The sequence below is a fragment of the Gymnoscopelus microlampas genome, assembly GCF_963454915.1.
Source record: "Gymnoscopelus microlampas genome assembly, chromosome: 12".
Classification (NCBI taxonomy): domain Eukaryota; kingdom Metazoa; phylum Chordata; class Actinopteri; order Myctophiformes; family Myctophidae; genus Gymnoscopelus; species Gymnoscopelus microlampas.
The window spans coordinates 897,384-910,000 of record NC_139949.1 but is presented as its reverse complement, the minus strand read 5'-3'; the positions used below and the strand labels follow the sequence as shown (position 1 = coordinate 910,000).

The following is a 12,617-nucleotide window of genomic DNA, read 5'->3' as shown; positions in this document are numbered from 1 at the left end:
GTTGTGTAGCTCAGGTGTGTGTTTGTTGATGCCGTAGGCCTCTGCTCGGACGACCAGACCGAAACACCCTTCACCTAAAGGCTTACCCAACACCAAACTACACACACACACACACACACACACACGCACGCACGCACACACACACACACACACACACACACACACACACACACACACACACACACACACACACACACACACACACACACACACACACACACACACACACACACACACGCAAGTGAAGAAGGGAGAAAAAATTACTAAAAGTACACATTACTAAAAGTACACATTAGTATTGTGTTGTAGTTGTGTGCAACAGTGCGCCCCCACACTTTTCGTCGACTAAAACTATGTGGAAAATGTTCGTCGACTACCTTTTTTCACTGACGAAAACTAAATAAAAACTAAGCTACGATGACTAAAAACTAGATTAAAATGTTAGGAAGGGACGAGTAGAGAAGAGATCCAGTAGAACTAAGACAATTCGTTTGGTTGCGCTCGGGTGTTGCACTCTGAAAATAGCAGATGCTGCGACGCGTTGTGAGCTTGTAGATCGGCTATTTTCAGCATGCAACCAAGTGTAAAATCTGTCAAAATATATTTTTGTCAAAATAGTCAAAATATGACTATAACTAAATGACATTTTATTCAAAAGACTATGACTAAAATAAATCAAAATTTGATATAAAAATTAACACTGGTGTAGACGCGCGTTTCTCCCCCGACTGCGTATATAGCATGCTATACAAATAAAATCGCCTTGCCTTGCATATGTGTTAATGTGTGTGTGTGTGTGTGTGTGTGTGTGTGTGTGTGTGTGTGTGTGTGTGTGTGTGTGTGTGTGTGTGTGTGTGTGTGTGTGTGTGTGTGTGTGTGTGTGTGTGTTCCAGTAAAACTCACTTGTCCCGGGGGAACTCCCAGTCGGGGTCAAAGGGCAGGTCAAACTCCATGACCCCTGGCAGCAGCATGGGAGAACAGCTGGAGGACACTCTCATCAACGCAGCACCCGAATCTACAGAATACTACACACACACATAAACAACCATACATTAAAATACACAACATGGGAGACACTCTCTTCAACGCCGCACCCGAATCTACAGAATACTACACATACACACACACACATGGTTCCACAGATAAATATCGTGAAAATATCTACAAGCTCACAACGTCTTGTACTGCGAGGCGTTGTGAGCTTGTAGATTGGCTATTTTCACAATGTTTCCCTCTTTGTTATGTAATATTCAACAATTTGGCCAATTTGGTGTGACATGGTAAATGTCTTAAAAGTCATAAAATTGCAACATTATAAATGCGCAGATACCCTCTTTACACTTATACTGTATGTTTGTTTGTTTACTGTTGAGCCTTTAAGACCAGGAACGCATCAGTGTCGTTTTAAGATGTCTTTGGCTATTAAAGAATAGCAGATATACAAGCTCATAGCGCGGCACCAAGTGCCGTGCTATGAACTTGTAGATCTGCTATTTTTGAAAAATCATGAACATTCATTTGTGCAAATCTTTTTAAGCGGACATTTTTAACTCATGTTACAACTTCCGGGGGAACAAAATGTTTTGAGATGGGGTCCACGGCCAAATAACTTTTTTTTAAACTGCTATGAACCGATGAAAAGTATTAAAAAGCGTTTCTGACAAAACCAGCTAACTCCATTGGATCCTCAAACGTTCTGCTAAACCAGCTAACTCCACCAAAGGGGGTGGAGTTAGCTGGTTTTGACTCCAGGCTCCACCCCCTTTTGACCTCCAACCTCATTGAGAGTTTGGAGGTCCATTTAGCTGTTCTTATCAATGATGAACAAAACCTCCTAACTCCACTTTTTGTTTTGTTTTTGTCATTTCCTGAAAAAACATTTTGGAGTTAGCTGGTTTCTGCCAGACAGCAGAGATATATAGGTATGTATTGGTTTAGAGAGGCATTCTACATACTTGTCTCCTTAAAGGGAACTTGGACAGCTTGTGGACAGGGGGCAGGATATCGAAGGAGTCTCCTCCCCCGCGTCGGACCTGCATCCGACACAGCACCACGATGACCATCGCCATGACGACCGCCAGGAGCCCCGACGAGTACATGATGATGTCACTGTATCTGACGATGATGTCACTGTACGTGATGTCACCACCCGTGGCCTTGTCCCCGGACACTTCCTCCTCTGAGGGAAGGAAACAGGAAGGACAGAAAGTCAAGTCAAGATGTTGGCCGTACCCAGTGGTGGAAAAAGTACTCAAATGTTTTACTTAAGTAAAAGTATCAATACTGCAATGTAGAAGTGTATTCTCCATGCTAATGTATTTGTAATGGCATTTACCAGTGAGTACAGTCAGCCAGGCGGACTGGTAGCTGAACCCTATGCTGTTCCCGGCCAGGCAGGTGTATTCTCCTGAGTCCTCCAGTGTCACGTTGCTCAGGTGAAGGACCTCCACCTCTGACATGTTCACGCCTCCTGTCTGCAAAGCACCAACGAAGAAGAAGAACGGCCGTTACACAATGTGGACACATTGTAATAATAGACTCGGCCGGGTCACACCAAAGACGGGACCCCATGTCTCATAATCAAGGGTTGTCCCTTGCCACACACTAACGTCATGCCCAGGGGGTGTTCTTGTATATCAAGCTGCCTCACGCTAAGGGCTCGGCAAAGCTTACTTTATGACGACTTCAATATATTATCATATGGTTACATATATTATCATATAGGGCTAGTTTTATATATAGTTCTATATATAATCATAGATATGGGAGTGACAACTGTGCCACTCCCATACTATGACAATAGTTCCCTTTTCCAGAAGGTGGCTTTCCTGTTACCTGTTCCGGGTCAGTATCTCATAGCTTCATTTGATTGGCTCAGCAGAACCATTTTGAAATGGAAACTTTCGTCAAATCTAATCTTTTCAAATTGATTTCTTTATTTATGTTTACATTTCAAAAACATGGGTGGTGGACTCTGCATCAGACCGACAATCGTTTGGCTTTGGTTAAAAAAACACACTGAATTAAAGCAATCATCATGTTATATTGGCTTGATGGCCAGGGGTTACCGACCTTGAGTATCTGGACGTACGGCGTGCCGTCGGCTCCATAGCGGCTGCCGTTCCTCTGGATGTGTTTGAGCCACTGGATGTGAGGCTGGGCGTCGCTGTACACCTTGCAGTAGAACTGCACGTCGCTGCCCGCTACCGCCGTGGTGTTAGCTGGTAAACCTGCCTGGAGGATGGGTCTGTGTGGAGAACGCTCTGAGGGGAGAGAGGAGAGGAGAGGAGAGGAGAGGAGAGGGAGAGGAGAGGAGAGGAGAGGAGAGGAGAGGAGAGGAGAGGAGAGGAGAGGAGAGGAGAGGAGAGGAGAGGATATTTATAATGATGATATTCCCTCAGGGTTCATTCATCTCCATGAATTCAAGGCTTCATGGGGTGTGTAATACATAGAAAATAAGTCATTTTTTGGGTGAACTAATCCTTTAAGGCAGGTTGAGTCAAGTTGCGGCGCACACACGTAACGAGTCAATGAGTTGATTAGAGGTGTAATTACCCAGTACATCCAGCAGGTAGCTGTGAGCGATGGCGCCATGTTTGTTCTCCACCACACAGCTGTAGTTCCCTTTGTCTGACGGAACCACGGACTCCATGACCAGGGACCAGTGTTGGTGTCTTAACTGTAACACAGCACATAGACAATACATTATGAACACAACTCAGTGGTGGAAAGTAACTAAGTACAAGTACTCAAGTACTGTACTTAAGTACAATTTTGAGGTATTTATTTTACTTTACTGGAGTACTTACAATCTTCAATAATTGTACTTCTACTCCACTGCATCTCAGAGGCAAATATTGTACTTTTACTCCACTATAATCATTTGAAAACTTTAGTTACTAGTTACTGTGCAGATTTGAATTGTTATTACAAAACCACTTCAGACCTAAATACAACATTGTGAGCTTATAGATCTGCTATTTTCAGAGGATTTTTTATATTGAAAACTTGGAAAATATTTTTACTCAAGTACATTTTGAATACCGGACTATTTCCACAATAGGGTATTGATACTTTTACTTAAGTAAAACATGTCAGTACTTGGTCCATCACTGGTGTTGTGTATGTACCTTTATTCCTCCTATCCTGTGCTCTCCTGTGAACTCTCTTCCGTTCTTCCTCCACACTATGCTAGGAGCTGGACTCCCATTGGCTGGACAGCGGAACTTCACTGTGTTGCCGGCCGGAACGGCGTACAGCTGCTTTTCCATTCGCTGAGGGTGAGTCCAGTGAGGAGCTACACACACACACACACACACACACACACACACACACACACACACACACACACACACACACACACACACACACACACACACACACACACACACACACAGTTAGACAGACAGTTAAAGAGTTAGGCGAAGGGTGAGACAGGGAGGGAGGGACGGACAGACGGACAGACAGACAGACAGACAGACAGACAGACAGACAGACAGACAGACAGACAGACAGACAGACAGACAGACAGACAGACAGACAGACAGACAGACAGACAGACAGACACACAGACAGACACACAGACAGACACACAGACACACAGACAGACATACCTCTAGAGAAGTAGACCTGCTCCAGCTCAGCTGACATGTCGTCCAAACCGTTATCTTCATCATCTTCATCATCACCATCGTCATCACCTGATCCCAATGAGTCTAAAAAAATATTTTATAGTATTATTATTATTAATAATAATAATGATAATCACACACTGAAAGTTGGTAGTGTGTCCAAAACCAGCAGTACTAGAGGTCCTGGCAGGAGATAAGACCAGCAGTACTAGAGGTCCTGGTAGGAGATAAAATCAGCAGTACTAGAGGTCCTGGTAGGAGATAAGAGGGCCTACCTGCTACAGTGATAGTAAAGTTCCTGGTTGGCTTCCTGGTGCCTGGGAGGATGCAGGCATATGTCCCTGAATCCTCATAGGTCACATCAGCGATCTCCACGACAACGCCTCGGATCTGCACGCGTGCGGTGTGCAGGAGGCGGCGGCCATCCTTGTGCCAGACCAGCCGGTGGGCGGGGCCTGGCGAGTCACAGCGCAGCCGCAGTGTGTCTCCTGTCTCTAACAGGAAGTTTTCTGAGGTGTCCTCACTCACATCCTCAAATACATCTGCAACAACACAACATACATTTACTACACAACAAAACACACGTTATCTACACAACTACATAGACTTCTTTCAGTCTTGTTACAGTGACATAAACATCAGTCAGTCTTGTTACAGTGACATAAACGTCATGCAGTCTTGTTACAGTGACATAAACGTCATTCAGTCTTGTTACAGTGACATAAACTTCAGTCAGACTTGTTACAGTGACATAAACGTCATTCAGTCTTGTTACAGTGACATAAACGTCATTCAGTCTTGTTACAGTGACATAAACGTCATTCAGTCTTGTTACAGTGACATAAACGTCATTCAGTCTTGTTACAGTGACAAAAACTTCAGTCAGACTTGTTACAGTGACTGAAGATAATAACAAAGAGCTATTGAACACTAAGCAGCATTGTGTGTGTGTGTGTGTGTGTGTGTGTGAGTGAGTGAGTGAGTGTGTGTGTGTGTGTGTGTGTGTGTGTGTGTGTGTGTGTGTGTGTGTGTGTGTGTGTGTGTGTGTGTGTGTGTGTGTGTGTGTGTGTGTGTGTGTGTGTGTGTGTGTGTGTGTGTGTTTTATTCCTGGTTGCATTCGGACAATAAAAGGTTGAACTTTGAACCTCAGATTAACTACTTCCATTGTGTTGTCTAGATTTTACGGAGAGAGAGAGAGAGAGAGAGAGAGAGAGAGAGAGAGAGAGAGAGAGAGAGAGAGGGGAGAGAGAGAGAGAGAGAGAGAGAGAGAGAGAGAGAGAGTTCTGCTGAGATAGCACACACACACACACACACACACACACACACGTACGCACGCACGCACGCGCACGCGCGCGCGCGCGCACGCACGCACGCACACACACACACACACACACACACACACACACACACACACACACACACACACACACACACACACACACACACACACACACACACACACACACACACACTAATGAACATGTGGACTCTGGCTGAACTGGGATTGTACTGGTGGCGGTGTGAACTGTGTTGTATTACATTACTTTGCATTTTATTGCATTGCATTGTATTGTATTGTATTGTATTGTATTGTATTGTATTGTATTGTATTGTATTGTATTGTATTGTATTGTATTGTATTGTATTGTATTGTATTGTATTGTATTGTATTGTATTGTATTGTATTGTTGGCGGTGTTAACTGTTCAGTTCTGGCCCCTCCCCTTAATCCTAACCCTAACCTCACAAAAATATACCTAAACCTAACCTTAATCCTAACCCTAATCCAGTACTCACATGTTTTACTTAAGTAAAAGTATCAATACTGCAATGTAGAAATATTCTGTTGCAAGTGAAAGTCTGGAATTGTGCTTGTTGATCTGCTATTTTCAAAAGTATTTTTTTTTATAAACTTGTGAAATGGGACATTCTGCATAATGAGTACTTTTACTTCCGGTACTTTAATTACATTTTATGCCAATACTTGTACCTTTACTCAAGTAAATTTTGAATTCCGGACTTTTACTTGCAATGGAGTAATTCTACATTGCAGTATTGATAGTTTTACTTAAGTACAAAATGTTGGTACTTTTTCCATCACTGGTGAAAATGACAGAGCCGGCAATAACTGACACCTATCTGTGAGAATGTGTTGCTCTCTCTAGACCGCTGATGTTCTTGCCACATCTCAACAAGCCGCAGCTGTCCAACACACCACAGATTGTTTGGAGTAGTCGCCATGCCATCTCATTGTTTTTAGGGACATTCTTGGACAGATTCAAAATGAACTCTCAAATGAAACAGAATAAAAATCTGCAGTGGTCTGCAAGGGCTTCAATTACTGAAGATACGTTTTGTTTCTTTAATTATAGGGTACAGTAGTAGTTGTTTTGTTTCTTTAATTAAAGAGCGCAGTAGATACGCTTTGTTACTTTAATTAAAGAGTGCAGTCTAGAGCTGCTCTATGGGAAGAGAGTCTGTAGGCAGCTTCTGTTGTGATCGTGATAAAGTAACAAAAATAAACTTCTATTGTCATTTGATGCTAAAATAATTGCTTTCAACAACACGACACATCATTAACAAGATGTCCAAACTGCAATAATGGCCGTTCATATAGCTCCCAAACTACAATAAAGATGGCCGTTCATCTAGCCTCTAAACTACAATAAAGATGGCCGTTCATCTAGCTTCCAAACTACAATAAAGATGGCCATAAAAATAACAGATCTACAAGCTCACAACCTCGTCGCAATGTGACGCGTTGTGAGCTTGTAGATCTGCTATTTTCAAATAGCCTATGTATACAATAGGGCTAAAGTGGTTAATGTATGTGTTATAATGTAATGATTTATATCTGCAAAGTAACTAGTAACTTAAGTTTTCAAATACTTGGAGTAAAAGTACAATATTTGCCTCTGAGATGTAGTGGAGTAGAAGTAAAAGTATTGGAAATTGGAAATACTCAAGTAAAGTAAAACAAATACCTCAAAATTGCACTTAAGTACCGTACTTAAGTACATGCACTTAGTTACTTTCCACCACTGTGTCCAAAAGTGTCTACCATGAGGTGGGCGTTATTATGAACACTACCGGTTGAGTCTATGCGGTCCTCGTCCTCACGTTGCGTCCTTACCTTTCCCATGATGCATTGCTCTGGTCGGTCCTTTCCCATGATGCACTGCTCTGGTCAACGTGGTGCCGGACAGACAGGAAAGGAGGACGCAGACACACAGCAGGCGTCTGGAGGCCATGTTGGAGCCTGGAACAAACAACACAATGGACCACAGTGGGGTATGAGCAGTGATGGAAAAATAACTCACGTTTTGTACTAAAGTAAAAGTATCAATACTGCAATGTAGAAATACTCTGTTACAACTAAAAGTCCTGAATTCAACATTTATTTGAGTAAAAGTACAAAAGTATTGGTATCAAAATGTACGTAAAGTACCAAAAGTAAAAGTTACTAAAATGTTTGAAAATAGCAGATCTACAAGCTCACAACGCGATGCGACGCGTTGTGAGCTTGTAGATCGGCTATTTTCAAATAGCCTAGGAATAAAATAAGGCTGAAGTGGTTAACGTATGTTTTGTAATATAATAACTTGTCTGTGTGGATTCATGGGAAAAATGCGCAAGACCATGAATCCACACATTTGCATTGACAAAGCATTGTCAGATTCCGCCCCAGAGGTAAAATAAAAGTGTTTCAAATTTACAATATTTGCCTCTGAGATGTAGTGGAGTAGAAGTAAAAGTACTGAAAACTGGAAAAATCGGGCAAAGTAAAAATACCTCAAAAGTGTACTTAAGTATGGTACTTGAGTAAATGTACTTAGTTACTTTACACCAATGGGTATGAGGACCCGAAAATGTGTTCATATAGGCCTATAATCACAATGTACAGAATGGTGTTTAGACTGATGCTATAGGTTCATTGTTTACCTGGTATCTTATAGTTTAAAATGTACAGAATGCAGTGGTGGAAAGTAACTAAGTACATTTACTTAAGTACCGTACTTAAGTAAAATGTTTAGGTATTTGTACTTTACTGGAGTATTTCCAATTGTCAATACTTTTAACATACAAATAACATGCTATCTAAATGATATTTGAATTCTTGCATAAGAAGGCTGATTCTTTTAGAATGCAAAATGACCATCCTTTTTCTGCACGGTGCCATATGAGACTCCAGTGTTTGGAGTCTTCTGGGACCCCCCTCAAGGGCCCCTGGGGGCCGTGCACCCCACTTTGAGAACCACTGGTCTTGGGTGTGTGTTCTGCAGTTTGTTGGGTGTGCGTATTCTTGGAGTGTGTGCTTTATAGTTTATGTCTGTTCAGGACAATTGTGGTCCATGTTTGAGACACAACAAACCTCAACATTTAAGTATACTGTGCGCGCGCACACACACACACACACACACACACACACACACACACACACACACACACACACACACACACACACACACACACCATGCCATTTTTAACCGTATAAGCCTAAAGTCGAAAATCACACTGGCACGCAACAATGTATAAACAGTGGTGGAAGAAGTACTACCACAATATAAAAAAATACTCTGTTACAAGTAAAAGGCCTGTGTTCAAAATGTTACTCGAGTAAAAGTACAAAAGTATTGGCATCAAAATATACTTAAAGTACCAAAAGTAAAAGTACTAAAATGTTTGAAAATAGCCGATCTACAAGCTCTGCTATTTTCAAATAGCCTAGGTATAATATAGGGCTAAAGTGGTTAATGCATGTTTTATAATGTAATAATTTATATCTGCAAAGTAACTAGTATCTAAAGTTTTCAAATAATTGTAGTGGAGTAAAAGCACAATATTTGCTTCTGAGATGTAGTGGAGTAAAAGTACTGAAAATTGGAAATACTACAGTAAAGTACAGTACTTGAATAAATGTACACACACACACACACACACACACACACACACACACACACACACACACACACACACACACACACACACACACACACACACACACACACACACACACACACACACACACACACACCAACACCAGCTATAATGCACCAACTTATAATATTATTTGTCAATAAGGCCTTAAGGTGCCTCTGGCAGAGTGCCAAACAGCTGTTAATTCAACCTTTAGACATGTTTAGATTCAATATGTAAATGTGTATATTAAATCTATAGGCAATATAAACAGCAGATGATATTATGATTTACTTTCAATTTTCAGTACTTTTACTTCTACTCCACTACATCTCAGAGGAAGGTATTGCACTTTTACTCCACTACAATTATTTTAAAACTTTAGTTACTAATTATTTTTTTGTTTTTTGATTATTTTTACAAAACACACCAGATCGGCTATTTTCAAATGATTTCGTTATACATTTTGAACTTTAGTGAAATGGGACATTCTGCACAATGAGTACTTTTACTTTTGGTACTTTGATTATGTTTTGATACCAAGACTTTTGTACTTTTACTCAAGCATATTTTGAATAGGGTACTTCTACTTCTATTTGTAATAGTGTCTAATAATGAATCTATCTAGTATCCAATTACATTGCAGTAGCTATTGATAATTGAATATAAGGCAGTGAGTTATTTACTTGTCTCAACGTCAAATCAGCGTCATAATTGTGTGGGATAAATTAATCCACATCATAATTGCATATCATTTATATGTCAAAGGACCCCAGATTGATTGTACTTGGCTGCAGACCCCCATTTCAGAATATTTTGCGTTACAAAATTATACAAACTTTTGCGCGATTTAAAAAAAACATAATGCGTTTCTGTGTCTGTCAGTGGTGCAAAAAGTACTTCGATTTTTTTTTACTTAAGTAAAAGTATCTATAAACCTATTGTATTCATTTGTATAAGTAGAAGTTCAGTATTCAAAGTTTACTTGAGTAAAAGTACACGTTTTGGTATCAAAATGTAGGCTACTTAAAGTACCAAAAGTAGAAAGTAGCCTGCAGAATGTCCTAAGTTTTCAAATGTATAAAGATCTCTTGAAAATAGCAGATTTGCAAGCTCAAGGCATTTGTGAGCTTGTAGATCTGCTATTTTCAAATGGCCGAAATGAGAGAGAGAGCAGAGCAGAGCTGAAGGGGTTAAAGTAACTAGTAACTAAAGTTTTCAAATAATTGTAGTGGAGTAAAAGCAGGCTACAATATTTTGCCCCCTCAAGAGATGTAATGGAGAGGTAAAAGTATTAAAAAAGGGAAATACTCCACAAAAGTAAAAATACCTCAACATTGTACTTAAGTAAATGTACTTAGTTACTTTCCACCACTGTCTCATATGTGTTCAGATCTTTACCTTTTTCCTCGTAGCTTCAGTTCCTGCAGAGAGTAATCCTCATGTGTGCTCCATTCATCTCTGCTGTAGCTCCACCACCATCAATCTGAATGAAGATGAGATTAAATCCTTATGGTGTGTATTGTTGCTCATATAGAATCCAGTGGGTCCAGGCAGTGATCTGTTCTGAACAACAGCAGCAGCAGAAACTCGCAATAAATCCTTCAGAAAAACACCACAACAGCTGCGGATCCAAAGGAGCGCAAAGTCCACAGAGAATCAGCAGCACGTTGCTTCACAAGCAGCCCAGTCCAGCAGTGTGTATAGTAGATCTACAAGCACACCATCCAAGATCCTATACGGGACTGTCTGGTACGTAGACCTAGTAGTATAGTGATCAGTGATCTGCTGGCTTGATAAACCGATCACTTGTAGGTCACTTGCAACGTTTTCTCCCGCTATAGCCTCGATCCTGTTGCATAGCCTGGTTATAGTGGTAATAGTCTCGTAGTAACTTAGTATTTACCTTGTTGTTGTTTTGTGTTGACTATACAGCATCATGTTTACTCCATTCTCAGCTCTGCTGCTGATCAATAAATAAATGCATCAATGGTGAATAAAGTGCAATATTTCTTTCAGCAGTTATAGTCCAGTATTTGAGTATTTCAGCGTCCGATCCTCTCTCTCTCTCATTCTCTCTCTCTCTCTTTGTGGTTCGGAGCGTCTGTGTCTGTGACAAACCTACTCCAGTCTGGAGGGAGAGCGAGAGAGAGAGAGAGAGAGAGAGAGAGAGAGAGAGAGAGAGAGATTGAGAGAGAGAGAGAGAGAGAGACATTAACACAATGAGAAAGAGAGAGAGAGAGAGAGAGAGAGAGAGAGAGGGGGGTGGGGGTGACAGGGGGAGGGGCGCCTCCTCACTCAGTGCTTAATGAACTCATCAGACATTAGCATTAATTATAATAATTTATTGTAATGCGATAAAGTCATTATGTTGTAATTCGACTGTGTTTTTACTTTGAACGCAGACGTTCTGTAGTGTTGTCGCTGTTAGAGGTTAATCCATGTCACTTAAGCATAAATATAAAATAATAATATAAAAATACATACACATTAAAATATTGATGTAAAAAGACATACATATTCAAATGTAGAGACATACATACACATTAAAATATTAATGTAGAGTGACATACATACACATTAAAATATTGATGTAGAGAGACATGCATACACATTAAAATATTGATGTAGAGAGACATGCATACACATTAAAATATTGATGTAGAGAGACATACATACACGTTAAAATATGAATGTAGAAAGACATACTGTACATAAACGTTGTCATATTGATGTAAAAAGCCATATTTAGCTGTCATATGATAATGAAGCTGTTAAAGTCCACATGTCAGAACTGAGACAACAAGCTTTTATATTTATCATCATTAGAATGTCATAAACTATTTATTACACAGATGATTAACCCTTGGTTTATGCTCTGTAGGATTGTATGCATATATTGTTCAAATAATGTTTATAATTATTATTTAATTATTACACCTCATATTCATGTTCTGTTCTGCTTGTTTTTGTTTGAAATCCTGTAAAATGTCTGTAATGACATGTTCTTTATGTGTGTGTGTGTGTGTGTGTGTGTGTGTGTGTGTGTGTGTGTGTGTGTGTGTGTGTG

At 40.4% G+C, this 12,617-nt stretch overlaps 1 protein-coding gene across 1 annotated transcript in view; it reads right to left on the bottom strand.

The window, feature by feature from the left end:
- fgfr4 (fibroblast growth factor receptor 4) overlaps positions 1-11,624 on the bottom strand; it is a 17,220-nt gene extending 5,596 nt beyond the window's left edge. Inside the window, exons 1-11 of the mRNA XM_084075160.1 lie at positions 10,949-11,624; positions 7,764-7,889; positions 4,907-5,173; positions 4,614-4,715; positions 4,131-4,297; positions 3,556-3,679; positions 3,073-3,263; positions 2,336-2,474; positions 1,956-2,179; positions 904-1,025; positions 1-97 (exon numbers count right to left, since the gene is read on the bottom strand). The exon at positions 1-97 is cut by the window's left edge and continues 25 nt beyond it. Of these exons, the coding sequence (XP_083931286.1) occupies positions 1-97; positions 904-1,025; positions 1,956-2,179; positions 2,336-2,474; positions 3,073-3,263; positions 3,556-3,679; positions 4,131-4,297; positions 4,614-4,715; positions 4,907-5,173; positions 7,764-7,881 (1,551 nt within the window). The 5' untranslated portion in view covers positions 7,882-7,889; positions 10,949-11,624. The remainder of the gene's footprint in view (positions 98-903; positions 1,026-1,955; positions 2,180-2,335; positions 2,475-3,072; positions 3,264-3,555; positions 3,680-4,130; positions 4,298-4,613; positions 4,716-4,906; positions 5,174-7,763; positions 7,890-10,948) is intronic.
- Positions 11,625-12,617: the final 993 nt, after the last annotated feature.